This window comes from Lutra lutra, chromosome 12 (genome assembly GCF_902655055.1).
Source record: "Lutra lutra chromosome 12, mLutLut1.2, whole genome shotgun sequence".
NCBI lineage: Eukaryota > Metazoa > Chordata > Mammalia > Carnivora > Mustelidae > Lutra > Lutra lutra.
Genome location: NC_062289.1, coordinates 31,639,380 through 31,653,243, shown reverse-complemented (window position 1 = coordinate 31,653,243; position 13,864 = coordinate 31,639,380). Strand labels below are relative to the sequence as shown.

The 13,864-nt window shown below is 35.4% G+C and overlaps 1 protein-coding gene across 1 annotated transcript in view; it reads left to right on the top strand.

Moving 5' to 3' along the window:
- PIK3C3 (phosphatidylinositol 3-kinase catalytic subunit type 3) overlaps positions 1 to 13,864 on the top strand; it is a 153,870-nt gene that overhangs the window by 60,630 nt on the left and 79,376 nt on the right. Inside the window, exons 11-13 of the mRNA XM_047697611.1 lie at positions 4,865 to 5,019; positions 6,848 to 6,938; positions 13,149 to 13,216. Coding sequence (XP_047553567.1) covers positions 4,865 to 5,019; positions 6,848 to 6,938; positions 13,149 to 13,216 — 314 coding nt within the window. The remainder of the gene's footprint in view (positions 1 to 4,864; positions 5,020 to 6,847; positions 6,939 to 13,148; positions 13,217 to 13,864) is intronic.

Genomic DNA, 13,864 nt, shown 5'->3' with positions numbered 1-13,864 from the left:
GGTTGAGGGCCTAGGCCAGAGCCTAGTCCTCATGACCCTAAGATCATGACCTGAGTTGAAATCAAGACTCAGATGCTTAACTGACTGAGCCACCCAGGTGCTCTTTGAGGTTTTAGAAATCTAGATAGCATAAATAGTATGATGGTTAAGTTATCTCTTGATTTTCTTTTCTCTGAACTTAGTTCAGTAATAAATTGTATATAGTCAGCTAAAAAAAGGTCTTTTAATTCTGTTACTACTGATGTATATTAAGATGAATTTTGTCTTTTCTCTGACTCTGTGTACCTAAATATATGTCTTTGGGAACATCTTATATTATTCTGTTTCCTATCCAAAAATAATCATAATTGCTGCTTATGTCATTTGACAGCTATGAGGAAAGATTATGTGGGTCATAGTTTTGAAAACTGTACTCATACACATATGCAGAAAGATTGCATGATATTGATATTATGTAAATTTTATACTAAAATCATTTATATTGTTAAAAACTCACCTTCTTAACTGAGCAGTATAATCTTGGACATTTTCTCATTATCAACAATGTATTTGGTTCCATGAAGTCTGCAAACATAGGCAAATAAATATCAAGGCAAATGATGTCAAGGGCTTGTTTAATCTGCAAAAAAAACCCCACTGTCTTTCTAGATTTTATGGACCCCTAAAGATTTACCTTATTTTTTTTAAACAGCAGCATAGTATTTTATTGCAAATTTAATTTATAATTTATTTAACCAGTCAGCTTCTTTTGATTTGTATGTTATTTTTATTCTTTTGCTATACTGTATTTTAGTGAACAGATTTATGTATATATTTCTCTGTATTGTTGAAGAAGTAGCTTATATTGGAATTATTAGGCCAAGAGACACATTCCTTTTACATTTTCCTGATAATCCTCTATAAATCTTTTATTTTGGGACTTGTATCATACTTTAAAAAAAATTCAGTTTCTTCACAATAACATTAAGTATGATTAGACAAATCCTTTTCCTGTTTTTCTTTTTTATAATTTTCTTTATAATTTTTATCCATTTATTCTTTTCAAGAATTTAAGAATAATTTTTTCATTTTCTTAAAACTCCACCAGAATCTTTTTTTTTTTTTTTTTAAGATTTTATTTATTTATTTGACTGAGAGAGAGTAAGAGAGGGACTAAAAGCAGGGGAAGTGGGAGAAGGAGAAGGAGGGAAGCCCAATGCGGAGCTTGATCCCAGGACCCTGGGATCATGGTCCTGGGATCCTGACCCGAGCCGAAGACAGACACTTAACGACTGAGCCACCCAGGTGCCCCAAAACTCCACCAGAATCTTAAGTGGAATTATATTTAACTTATATATTATGTTACAAAAAATTGACAAATTTATGATATTAAATCTTCCTTCCTGGAGACATGATTTTTATATTCATATAAGTCTTAAAATTTTCAAATTTTACACATTTAAAAAATAGATTTATTCCCTGATGATTATTGTTACTGTTATGAACTACCTCACCCCTTTTATCTCTTAGTTAAATGAAAAACTGTGGGCTTTTTAAAAAAAATATTTTATTTATTTATTTGACTGAGAGAGTACAAGGAGAGGGAAAAGCAGGCAAAGGGAGAGGGATAAGCAGGCTCCCCACCGAGCAAGGGAGCCCAATTCTGGGCTTGATCCCAGGACCCTGGGACCATGACCTGAGATAAATTAAAAGCAGACGCTTAGCGACTGCGCTACCCAGGCACCCCAAAACTGTGTGTTCATATTTATGTTTTATTTAATCACTTCACTGATTTCTGTTGTTAGTTTTTATAGATGTTGGATGGTTTAATATATTTTGTGGGTATGGCATTGTGCTATCTGGAAAACATCAGCATACAATATATGCTAAATATGGAATCTGCTGGTGAATTTCCGAATGTTGTACAGCCACACATTTGTAAAATAAATTTTATCCAATATTTGAATACTTTTCTGAATTTAATTTGCTGATACTCTATTTAGGAATTTTTTAAAAGCCATATTTCTTATTGCTGTGTGGCTCAAAAAGAGAGATACTCCATAGAATTTGAGGAGGAAGTGGCATTTAAGATAGATATTGAAGGAAGAATGAATTTTCACCATTGGACATGAATTTACATTTTAAGTGGAGAGACCTGTATGAGCAACGGCAAAGAGAATGAAAAGTAGAAGAAAAATAGAAAGTATTTTACTTTAACAGGAATGTGGGTTGTATGTAGCTTGCTATTCAGGAAGTAAGATCAGAACCCATGTCCTTCTACCTGTAAATGCCTATATGAAAATTACTCTTAATTAAATAAGAAATGAGAAGTAAGTGAGCGATTTTTTACATGGAACTTTATGCACTCTGAAGCATTAGAATTAACATATTATCAAGAAGAATGGTGATCACTATCTAGATAATATTCTATAGCTCTTGGGAAATTTTTACTGAGTTGCCTCAGTCGGAAACCTGATTTTTTTCTTTTGTTTTACTTGGATGCTTATGTCCTTCATGCTCAGAAGAATTTTATGTTTTTCAAGATGTGACTGTATAATGAGCAAACAGACTTTATACAAATGAAGCGAAGAGCAGCTTGACTATAGAATACCATGCCAACAAATCAGATAGTAACGAGTGACTTAAAAAGAGGAAGGTTTTCTTCTGAATTCCTCCTTCCTAGGGAATTTAATAATGATACAGCCTTTTTGATTTCATGTGGTTAAGTCTTCTACAGTGGAGAAAACATAACAGGTAATATATTCAGTAGTATTTTTGAAGCATGCCTTGGTAAGGAAGGCTAGCAGTGAAACTTAGTTACTTATACCTCCTGAGAAGGATACTTGTCATTAAATATATTAATCAATTTTCTGTTATTTAATTCACTTTTTTTTCTTAGAAAAAGCATGCCTATTGCTATTAGATGTCATAAGTCTCAGAAGAATTGTAGGAAATCAGATGTTTATGCTCCAATTAAAAAATGGTTTTGCAGAACACTATAGAGGTGCTTTGATACAGAGTCATTTTGTTTTTTCTGGCCACCGACATCAGTACATTTGAATATGGATGAATAAACCTGTTAACCTTTCATTTAACTTTTTTGTGACAAAATCATATTTAATGGTGAAATCTTGTATATTATTCTTTGTCAGTATTTAGAAAGTGATAAAAATTTTGACTATATTAATGTAAGAAAAAAGTTATTAAAATGTGTAGTATGATATTAAGTAAAGGAAACAGGTTGTTGGAAGTGGTCTTTGTCCTCATGACATTTGTAATAAACTGGAGAAGACCAAGAGTAAATAATGTGGCAAATAAATACAAATTCTGTATTTGTAACAAATAGTGAAGGGAAGTGTGGACCCTCAAGTTTTAACAGGGGATTTTATTTGGTTTGTGGGCTTAAAGAGGAGACTGAGATTGAGGTGTGGTCACCAAGTCTCAAAAATTATCTAATTATGATTTTTTTTGTTATGTTTTGTTTTGTTTTTAAAGATTTTATTTATTTGACAGAGAGAGATCACAAGTAGGCAGAGAGGCAGGCAGAGAGACAGGGGGAAGCAGGCTTCCCACTGAGCAGAGAGCCCGATTTGGGGCTCGATTCCAGGACCCTGGGATCATGACCTGAGCCGAAGGCAGAGGCTTTAACCCACTGAGCCACCCAGGCACCCCTAATCATGAGTTTTGAGGTGCTAACTGGGTAAGTGACAACGTAAACGCAACAGTAATGATACTTATAAGACATATATTGAGTTTTGTGAATTTCTTCAGTTTGTAATTATTTTTAAAATGAAATTTTTGGAATTTTCTTAACAGTCATTGGGAAGGGCCAAGAGAGTGTGACATTTATAGAGAGTATGACAGGAAGCATTTCCATCCAAAATATTAAACCTGAAAAGTCTTTTTACATTAAAGGAAAACTCAGAAAAGTAAAAAATACTTTGTTAACACTTTGAGTCCTAATTATCCCATTGATTGTCAATAGCAGTATGGGAAATTTAGTCTTAGGTTTTATTTTCTTTAAGCCATTTTTGCTAGTTGGCAGAAAAGTAAGCTTTTTCCTTAACCAAGAGTGTTAAAATTAAAATGTCTGTTTTATTGGATTTTTCATTTGAGAAGTAACCCCAATTCTCCAAAACCTGAGCTTTCAAGGGGGGTGGGAGGGAAGAGCTCAAGATTCAAAAAAAGTCCTAACCAGAAAAGCATATGAAATAGAAAGTCTTTTAGAACTTGAAAATTTGGAGTTTCTTACGAAATCATAGACATAAAATGCTGTTATCTGATCTGTTGTTGAGAAAAGGATCCTTCTTTAATTTCTTAATTTTACATGAACCATCTTAATCCTTGTTTTTGTTTTTTGCTTTGCTTTTTGCATATTACTTCAGACAAAGCATTTAGGGGTACCTGGGTGACCCAGTCTCTTAAGTGTGGGCCTTTGGCTCAGGTCATGACCTCAGGGTCCTGGGATCAAGCCAACTCAGGCAGGGAGCCTATTTCTCGCTCTACCTCTGCCTCTCCCCCTGCTTTTGCTCTCTTACTCTTTTTTTCAAATAAATAAATAAAATCTTTAAAATAAAAAAAAAAATTAACAAGGCATTTATTGGTCATTTACTCTGTGCCAGGCACTATTCTATGACTTTCTTCTATTAACTGATTTAATCCTAACAACTGATCTCTAAGGTATATATAATTATGTCCATTTTATAGATGAGGACCCAGTGAGGCACCAAGAGCTTAAATAACCTGTAACTTGCCAAAGGTAACACAGCTGATAAGTGGTAGATGAAACTAAACTGTTCTCTTGATATTTAGGAATAAATGATGTCTATAATCCTGCTGCATTTGTTTTTCTAATATTAGCTTATTTTTTGTGTTTGTTTTCCAGGATTTGTTGATGTACCTATTACAGCTGGTCCAAGCTCTCAAATATGAAAATTTTGATGACATAAAGAATGGATTAGAACCTACCAAGAAGGATAGTCAGGGTTCAGTGTCAGAGAGTGTGTCAAATTCTGGAATAAATTCTGCAGAAATAGATAGGTATGGATATCCAGGAGGACTTATTTTCAAATCTAATAGTCTCCCCCCTTTTCAGATTTCTTCTCCTTTCCTTTTTCCCCAGATGTACCAAACCCTCGTTGGTACTAAGTTCAAAGTTTTACCAATGAGTGTGGTGTGTGCACTTAGAGAACACAAATTACTGTATTGCACAGCAGTGTTTTGCAGGCTGTGGAGTCAGAATACCTAAGTGAAAATCTTCACTCTGCCACTTACTAGCTGTGTAAACTTGTGGAAGGTGCATATTTTCTGTGTGGCCCCAGTTTCTCATCTTAAAAATGGGGATATAATAATAGTAACTGATCTTTGAGGCCTGTTGGAAGATTAAATGAGTTAATATACATAAAGCCTTTAGGTTACTGCTCAGGGTTAGCTACTATTATCGTTCAAGCAAAAATAAAGAGGAGGAGGCATGTTAGTGGGCTCAAATATTTTATTGTATGTTTTATTGGCTAGTTTTCGTCTTTTTAGTAGTTACAATGAAAAAATATCATGATACGTGAATTAAAAGCTGTTAACAATAATAACAACAATTAAGAAGTCACACCTCTGTAGCAAACACTTTGAGGTGGTACACATACATTAACTCATTTCACTAATCCTCTCAAGTAGGTGTTCATATCCCTAATTTAGAGATGGGGGACTGAACAAGAGGTTAATTGTCCAGAGTCTTCTATCCTGCAAATGGTAGAGTTGACTCCAAAGCTCATGTTGTTAATGTATTGCCATTTTGTTTTTCATGAAGTCTTAAAATTAGAGATAAATAGGAACCTTTAGGTGAGAAACCTGAGGCTCAATAATAAAAAAATTGTGTTGTGAAGGTCATGAGATTTGTTAATGACAGATGAGGTTTAGAATTCAGGTTTCCTGAATTACTCCAACTATTATAATTATCACATGAGCTCGATTGTATTTCTGAATCTTTCATTATGATTATGATGCTGCTGTTTTTTATCATCTATATTTCATTTGATGAAGAACTGAAAAATGGGAAATACCATTTTTTTCTTCTCTAGGCTGCTTTATATTTTTCTGTTTTTAAGAGAAGATACCCCATTGCTTTGTCTCCCACCATACATTGGAGGCCTTCATTCTCTAGTCATACTTGCTTATTTACCTTCCTCCTCCCTTATGCCATCAAAAATATTTTGCTAGAAGTCTTTTAAGATTTTATAATAACATGTGAAATGTAACCTGGTATTTCCCAGATTATGGTCTTCTGGTCACTAGTTTATGTTTTTTTTTTTTTTATTTTTTTTTTATTTTTTTTTTAAAGATTTTATTTATTTATTTGACAGAGAGAGATCACAAGTAGATGGAGAGGAAGGCAGAGAGAGAGAGAGAGGGAAGCAGGCTTCTTGCTGAGCAGAGAGCCCGATGCGGGACTCGATCCCAGGACCCTGAGATCATGACCTGAGCCGAAGGCAGCGGCTTAACCCACTGAGCCACCCAGGCGCCCCTAGTTTATGTTTTTTAAAAAGATAAAAGAGATGGGATGGTCTTGTGGCTAGATATGTTTGGGAGATGCTGGTTTAAATTAAAATGGGCTTTAAAAAAAACCTGCAGTACTTATCAAAAACCTATAATATACCAGGTTGCACAAAAATCTTCCAAGAGGCTTTTTATCCATATATTTTGATTGTAGGCTTTTTCTAGGACATAATGTGACTCTAGTGTTGCACAGAACATGCTTTAGCAGCGATGCTTTAATCAGATACAACTGAGGTAAACTGTGCTAAAAAAAAAATGTGTATCTTCTCTTACACACAGAATTTTTGACATATCAATGATATCTCCTTTATCTTTTCAGCTCCCAAATTATAACCAGCCCTCTTCCTCCAGTGTCTTCTCCTCCTCCTGCAGCTAAAACAAAGGATAGTTCAGATGGCGAAAATCTAGAGGTGAGTACGAAGTTCTCAAGTTTCCTACAGGAGCTGTCTTAACAGATAAACATTTTATCTTGGTCTTTAAAAATTGATTTTGATTAATAAACTAAATATTACAACTTTATTAAATAACTTGTTTTATGATACATGTTTATGACTTCTCCTCTTGGCAAAAAGTGCCATGATCTTCATTCAAGGCATTTTATTTGTGCTTTGGGCATATAAATGGATTAATATGCAATATGAAAATAAACTGGGCTTAAATATTTTATTAAGGAAACTCAGAATATTTATTGTTAGCATATTTATGAACATTACTGTAATTGTTGGTGTTTGTGATTACACTGTAGAAAATGTATGACTTTCATACTAGAGATTATATACTAAGTTGCTGTTTTTAACTCATAGAGAAAAATTAAGTGAAAGCTTTCTAAATAATTAGACTGATTTTTGAGTGTACAGGTCAAATAGGCTATTACTACTCTGAGAGATACATTTGGAAGTACATTTGCAGAAGCTGATAGAGTATGTTCTTGAATTTCTCCCTGAGACTTCTAATTTGAGAACCTTTCTCACCTCTGATGTTGAAAACAAATAATATATGCTTTGCTACTAGAAGGTAAAGTTGATTTAAAATATATATATATGTATTGCTTTTAGTCAAATTTCAGAAGTTAATGTGGATGACTGAATGACTCTTGCTTTTATCAGCAACTGTTAACCAGAATTTAATACCTGCCTACCTCTTGATACAAGAGAAAATATTGAAAAAAGAATTTTAAATTACAGGGTCATAGAATCCTTAAAGGAGCTCTTTAAGACATTCAGCTCAAGTTTAATTGTTTTACCTTTTCAAGTCTAAGGTATGAATATACTGATTCAGTAATTCATTCTTTGGCACATATGTTTTGAGCTCTTATTATTTGCCAGAAATATTCAAGGTGCTGGAGGTAGAGAACAAAATGGTCAAAATCTTTGTCTTCCTGGAGCTTACATTCTAGTGTTTGTGCTGATAGTAGTAGTCAATAATATTTATATATAGTAGAGGACATAATGATATCTTCTTTCTAAGGAGAAAAATAAACCAGAGGATGTTGGGGGGTATTGGGTAGGGTTAGACAGTTGCATTTTTGAAAAGTGGTCAGGGAAGACCTCCCTGGAAAAGTGACATCTTTTGTAAAGGTGATATCGGTAAGGGGATAACCATGTGAGTGGTCTGGGGAAAGGAGTATATTAGGCAGAGGGATCAGCAAATAGCGGACTGAGGACCAGAGCTTAAGTGTGAGAAACAGCAGAGGATGCTTGGCTCTGGGGAGCGGCAGAAGGGAGCATGGTAAAAGAATGAGTCAGAGAGAGTAGGATTCAAGCAGGGTCTTGGAGGCCATGTTATCAAATGGCTTTTACTTGGAAACTGTTGAAATAATCTATGTGAGACTTGTTGGTGGCTTCAACTAGGGTAGTTTACATTGAAGATTGTTTGAAGTGATTGGATTCTGAATGTTATATTCAGAATACAGTTTTACACAGTGTGACTCAGAACTTTTAGACTAAAAATAAAAATAGTTTTTATTTATTTCTTACTTTTCTCTTGTGACTGTTGAACCTGTTATTACTCAACGATTAAGCCATTTTGCCTTTTCTGAGCTGAATAGTTCTATAAAGGGTTTAAGTAATTCAAGCTATCGGAGAAAGCACTGGGATTCATTTTGAGTACTTTTCCCCCCACTGCCCCTAGCAGAGTAATAATAATATTGTATAAGCAGTCATCGCCTTTAAGAGACCTGTAAACAATTCGGTGTTTGGAGATAATCAGGTGGTATCTGACCAAGCTGAACTTCCCCTGCTTATCACTGCAGATACCAACATTCTTGTCTCCTCTCTGACACCTGAGGATTGGCTTGCTTTCTCCTCCTTTCCTTTCCCTGTTCTTGGAGTTTTAGGAAACCACTAAAACTCCATGTGTGGCCAAATATTAGAAAGAAGATAGACACTCAAGTTTCATTGCTCAGATGTGGTCATTTTCCATAAATTCCCTGGATTCTTGAAAAGAAGATATATTCCCCAGTTTTTGGGTACAACATTGTACATATGTCACTAGGGCAAGCTCATTCGTTGTATTAATGAACCCTTTCCTGATGTTTTTTTCTGTGCTTGATCTCTTAAGAATTAGGGTAAAATTCCCCCTGTATGATGGTGGAATTGTCGGTTTCTCCTCCTTTTTCTGTTGATGTTTGCTTTAAATATTTTGAAACTATTTTATTAGGTGCATTCAAGTAAATTGAATCTTTTATCACTGTTTATTAGTATAATATATTGACTCATATTTTTTGCATTAAAGTCTGTTTTGTCTGATAGTAATAGAATTTTGTCTTGGTTAGTATACATTGGTATACTTTTTAAGTCCTTTTTTTTTTTTTTTTTTTTTTGAAGATTTTGTTTATTTGACAGAGATATCACAAGTAGGCAGAGAGGCAGGCAGAGAGAGAGGAAGAAGCAGGCTCCCTTCTGAGCAGAGAGCCTGACGTGGGACTCAATCCCCGGATCCTGAGATCCTGACATGAGCCGAAGGCAGAGGCTTAACCCACTGAGCCCTAGGCGGCCCAACTTTTTAGTCCTTTCATTTCAGTATTTCTAGGGCCTTATATGTAGGTTATCTCTTATATATTTTATATATATATATATATCTCCTTATATATTAGTTTTATCTTTAATACAGTGTAACACTGTTGTCTTTTTTTTTTTTTAAGATTTTATTTATTTGAGACAGAGAGCACGAGAGTGTGGGCACAGAAAGGGGAAGGGGCAGAGGGAAGAGGAGAAGCAGTCTCCCCACTGAGCAGGAAGCCTGATGTGGGGCTCATCCCAGGACCCTGGATCTTGATCTGAGCCAAAGGCTGACCCTTACTAACTGAGCCACCCAGGTGCCCCAGCACTGTTCTCTTTTACAAACTTCTTCCCCATTTTTATTGTGATTAGAGCTATACTTGGATTGATTTTATCATCATAAATGGTGGTACTTTCTATTCTTATCTATTTTTCTCTTGCCTGTATTTGCCTGGATCCCCTCCCTATTCTTTGTCTCTCTCCTCGGCTTGGAGGTTATATTGTCTCTATCAATTCTTTTATTGGCTATGCTAGATATTTTAACATCCATCCTTTAAATTTGGTGTAAGAAATATTCTCCTTTGCCAAAATAGTATACCTCTCTACTTGTATGTCACTTTTACCCAGTGACTTAGTTCTAGCTTATTTAACTCCCTAATTAGATAATATTATTGTATATGATCAGTAACTATTTAGAGGTTTTACCATTTCTTTTTATATCTCTGACCTTCAATATGAGATCATTTTCTTTTTTCCTAAAGCATATTTTTTTCCTTCTGGTTGTTTTAAAGTTTTAAAAATTGCTCACCCAAATTGAGTCTAAAAATTTATATTACGGGTTTCTTGTTTCACATGTTTTTATTTTTTTTTTAAGATTTTATATATTTATTAGAAAGAGCATGAGTAGGGGGAGAGGCAAAGGAGTGGGAGAAACAGGCTTCCTGCTGTGTGGGGAGCCAGACGTGGGATTCAATCCCAGGACCCTGAGATCATGACCTGAGGTAAAGTCAGATGCTCAATCGACTGAACCACCCAGGCTCCCTTCACAGGTGTTTTTACATTTTTTTAATTATTATTTTTAAAGATTTTATTTATTTGACAGTGAGAGAGGGACCATAAGCAGGGAGAGTAGGAGAGGGAGAAGCAGACTCCCTGCTGACGTGGGGCTCGATCCCAGGATGCTGGGATCATGATCTGAGCTGAAGGCAGACGCTCAGATTTAATGACTGAGCCACCCAGGTGCCCCAATGTTTTTACATTTAATTCTTCCCTGTCTATGCTCTATAAATAGTTCTTTAATAAAAAATAGTATCAAATGCTATCTGTGTTTTCTATTTAAATATATATAACATATATAAAATTATATAAAAGTGTAATATCCTTCTCATAAAGTCAAAGTTAAACTTTAGGCTTAGATTCTACCTGTTAAATTCATGGATTCATTACCATGGCTTTCTGATTGAGGCCATCTCCCTACTGGGCTTTTAAATGTTTCACATTTAAAATCTAGTGCTAAGGTTTTAGCCTTAAAATTAGAGAGAAGATTCTTGCCACTTCTTAAAGCACTGGCAAATATGCTTTGTGATAATAACCTTTTATTACTTTAGCTTACTTTCTGAAATACCCCCACCACATAGAAAGTTCTAATCCATTGATCTCTACCCCTTTCTTTGTTCATCAGCCCCCTTCAGTATTTGCTTTCCTCTGAATATAGCTTTAATCCCATGGCTCAGCTTTATTATCATTCTTTTATAAGCACTTTCAGTTCCCCTGGTGAAATCTCAGCCCTTGATAAGCCTAATGAATTACCTAATTGCTCTATGCCTGACTATTGCTGAAGGAAGCACATAGCCTAGCATGTTGGCATCACTGTAAATTCATGATCGTAGACATCAAGGGGATACTCAACACTGTGTGCCATCTCATATTTCTCTGGGTGGATTGCTCTCCCTGCTCTGTATTGACTCTGTCGTACTTTTTCTGTTCTGTCCTTCATGCCCTGCTTCATACTAATGGAAACAAATAGAAGTCACTAGGTAAGAATGGTCTGTTTCCCATCACCAGATGGGAACCTAATCCTTTTTCATTCTTTCCGTCCATTTTCTTATACAGAAGAAATATAACTGTCCTCAAAGATATGCTCTCTTCTCCTGGTAGAAATATTCAAATAAAATTCAGAAACATAACAAAACAAAAATTCTCCCTTGACACCACATCCTTTGAAATAGCACCTTATTTTCTTACTTCCCTTTAAATAAGATCAGTCTTCTAAAAGGAGTTGTTCGTACATACTGATTCTTCCTTTTTTCCCCCCACCCAGTCTTCAAGCCACATCATTCGGGCCTTTTCCTCCCATTGTTAACTGAAAACTTATTTTGCTAAAGTAGGAAATGACTTTAATGTTTGCAATTATGTATACTCAGTTCCTCTTTGCAGTATTCAGCAAAGTAAATGGCTCCCTTCTTGAAGGACTCTTCTCATGGTTAAGAAGTTACCGTAAGGCCTGTGTTTTCCTCCCCAGCTCTCTGGCTGTGCCTTCTCAGTTTACTTTGTCAGCACTTTCTTTGTGGCCTGACATCTTAATGTTCCTCTAGATCCTCTTCTATTCTCAATTTATACTCTTGCCCAAGGCTGCACTGATAAACTCAAATTTATATGTCTCGCACATTTCTCTCATCTGAGTTCTAAATTCATATATCCCAAACCCTACTTGATCTCCATTGTATAACTGACAGGCATTTCGAAGTTAATATTTCAAAATACAACTCTCTCTCCACACTCCAGCCTGTTCCTCAGTTGGAATTTTCCATCTATGACATAGCAAATCAGCCCATTTGCTAAATCCATAAATTTAGGAGTTGCTCTCAATTCCTTTCTTTCCTTCCTCCCTCCTTTAACATCAGCAAGTCTTACTAATTATACTTCCCAAATGTTTTTAAAAATCTGTCTTTTTCTCTCCTTCTCTGTTCCCCAGGTTCACTTTTGTAGACTCCTGTAATAGCCCTCTAACTGATCTCAGGCCTCTACTTCTCAGAGCTGCTGGAGTCGTTTTCATAAAATGGAAATCAGATCATCTCACTCTCCTGCTTAAGATCTTTTGTTCAGTATCCATTGCTTTGCAAACAAAATCCATACTCAATAGTGTGACCTTAAAGGTCTTGCACAATTGGGCTTTGCCTACCTTTTTAGCCTCCTTTACTTTCATGTTCACCGTATTTTAGCTACAGTGGGCCTTTTTAAAATTTCTTGAACAGTCAAGTTTAGGGCCTCTGTCCATAGTGTCATTTTGGTCTTGTCTAATATCACATTCCCATCGCTGCCTTTTGTGACCTCCCGATCTAAATTATTTCCATGAATTTCTTTGATGTCTCTCTTCCCCATTAAATGTTAAATTTAAGTAGGGCAAGTATCTCTTTGAACCATGGTGTCGTTAGCCTCTCATATAGTGCCTAATTTAGAATAAATATTGGATGTAAGTATGGAGGGATAGATGGATGTGTAAAAATCTGATCTGTGACAAGAGATATATAGATGAAAACTGATAGACAAATGTAGACTCTTTTCTTTTCCCCTTGTTAATAGCAGATGGTAATAAATACACATTTCTTTTAATTCTTTCAGCAAGATCTCTGCACCTTCTTGATATCAAGGGCCTGCAAAAACTCAACACTGGCTAATTATTTATACTGGTATGTGAAATAACTTTCTTTTTTATTTTCTGTACTGGTTAGGACTATTTTTTCTCATACTATAAACATAAAGGTAATTTAAAATAAGGTATGAGAAGTCATCAAAATCCTGAAGGTAGTATTTACATCTATCTGGCTATATTTCTTTACCACTGTGTTCATGGAAATGCTTGTTAGCACTGTGGTTTCTCTTCCCTTCACTGACTTTCCAGGATCCAAGATAAAACTGGTTAAGGTAATAGGTTTTACAGTTTGATATCTATTTGCCTCTTACGCTATTTAAGTAGTGTAAGTATGATTCCTCACAATCTTTCAGCAGTGTGTGTTTTCACATTGTTTACCACAGTATTGGAGTCATGCAAAAACAGGAAGCTGGAATTTGAAGGTACTTCTCTCATAGATGAGGAAACTGAGGCAGAGGCATGATGTAGGTGAACTTGGAATCTCAGTTAGAATTAGATCGTTTATTTAGCACTTTGCTATTTTCAGAGTACTTTCAGTGACCTCTTCTCCCTTGTCCTCATGAAGTTAAATGGGGCATGTAGAAGTGTCTCTGTTTTACATGAGAAGGTTTCCTGAGTGAGGCAAAGGGAAGAGCAACTAAGACCATAGAAAGGCTGACTGACTTCCTGAGACACAAGTAATACG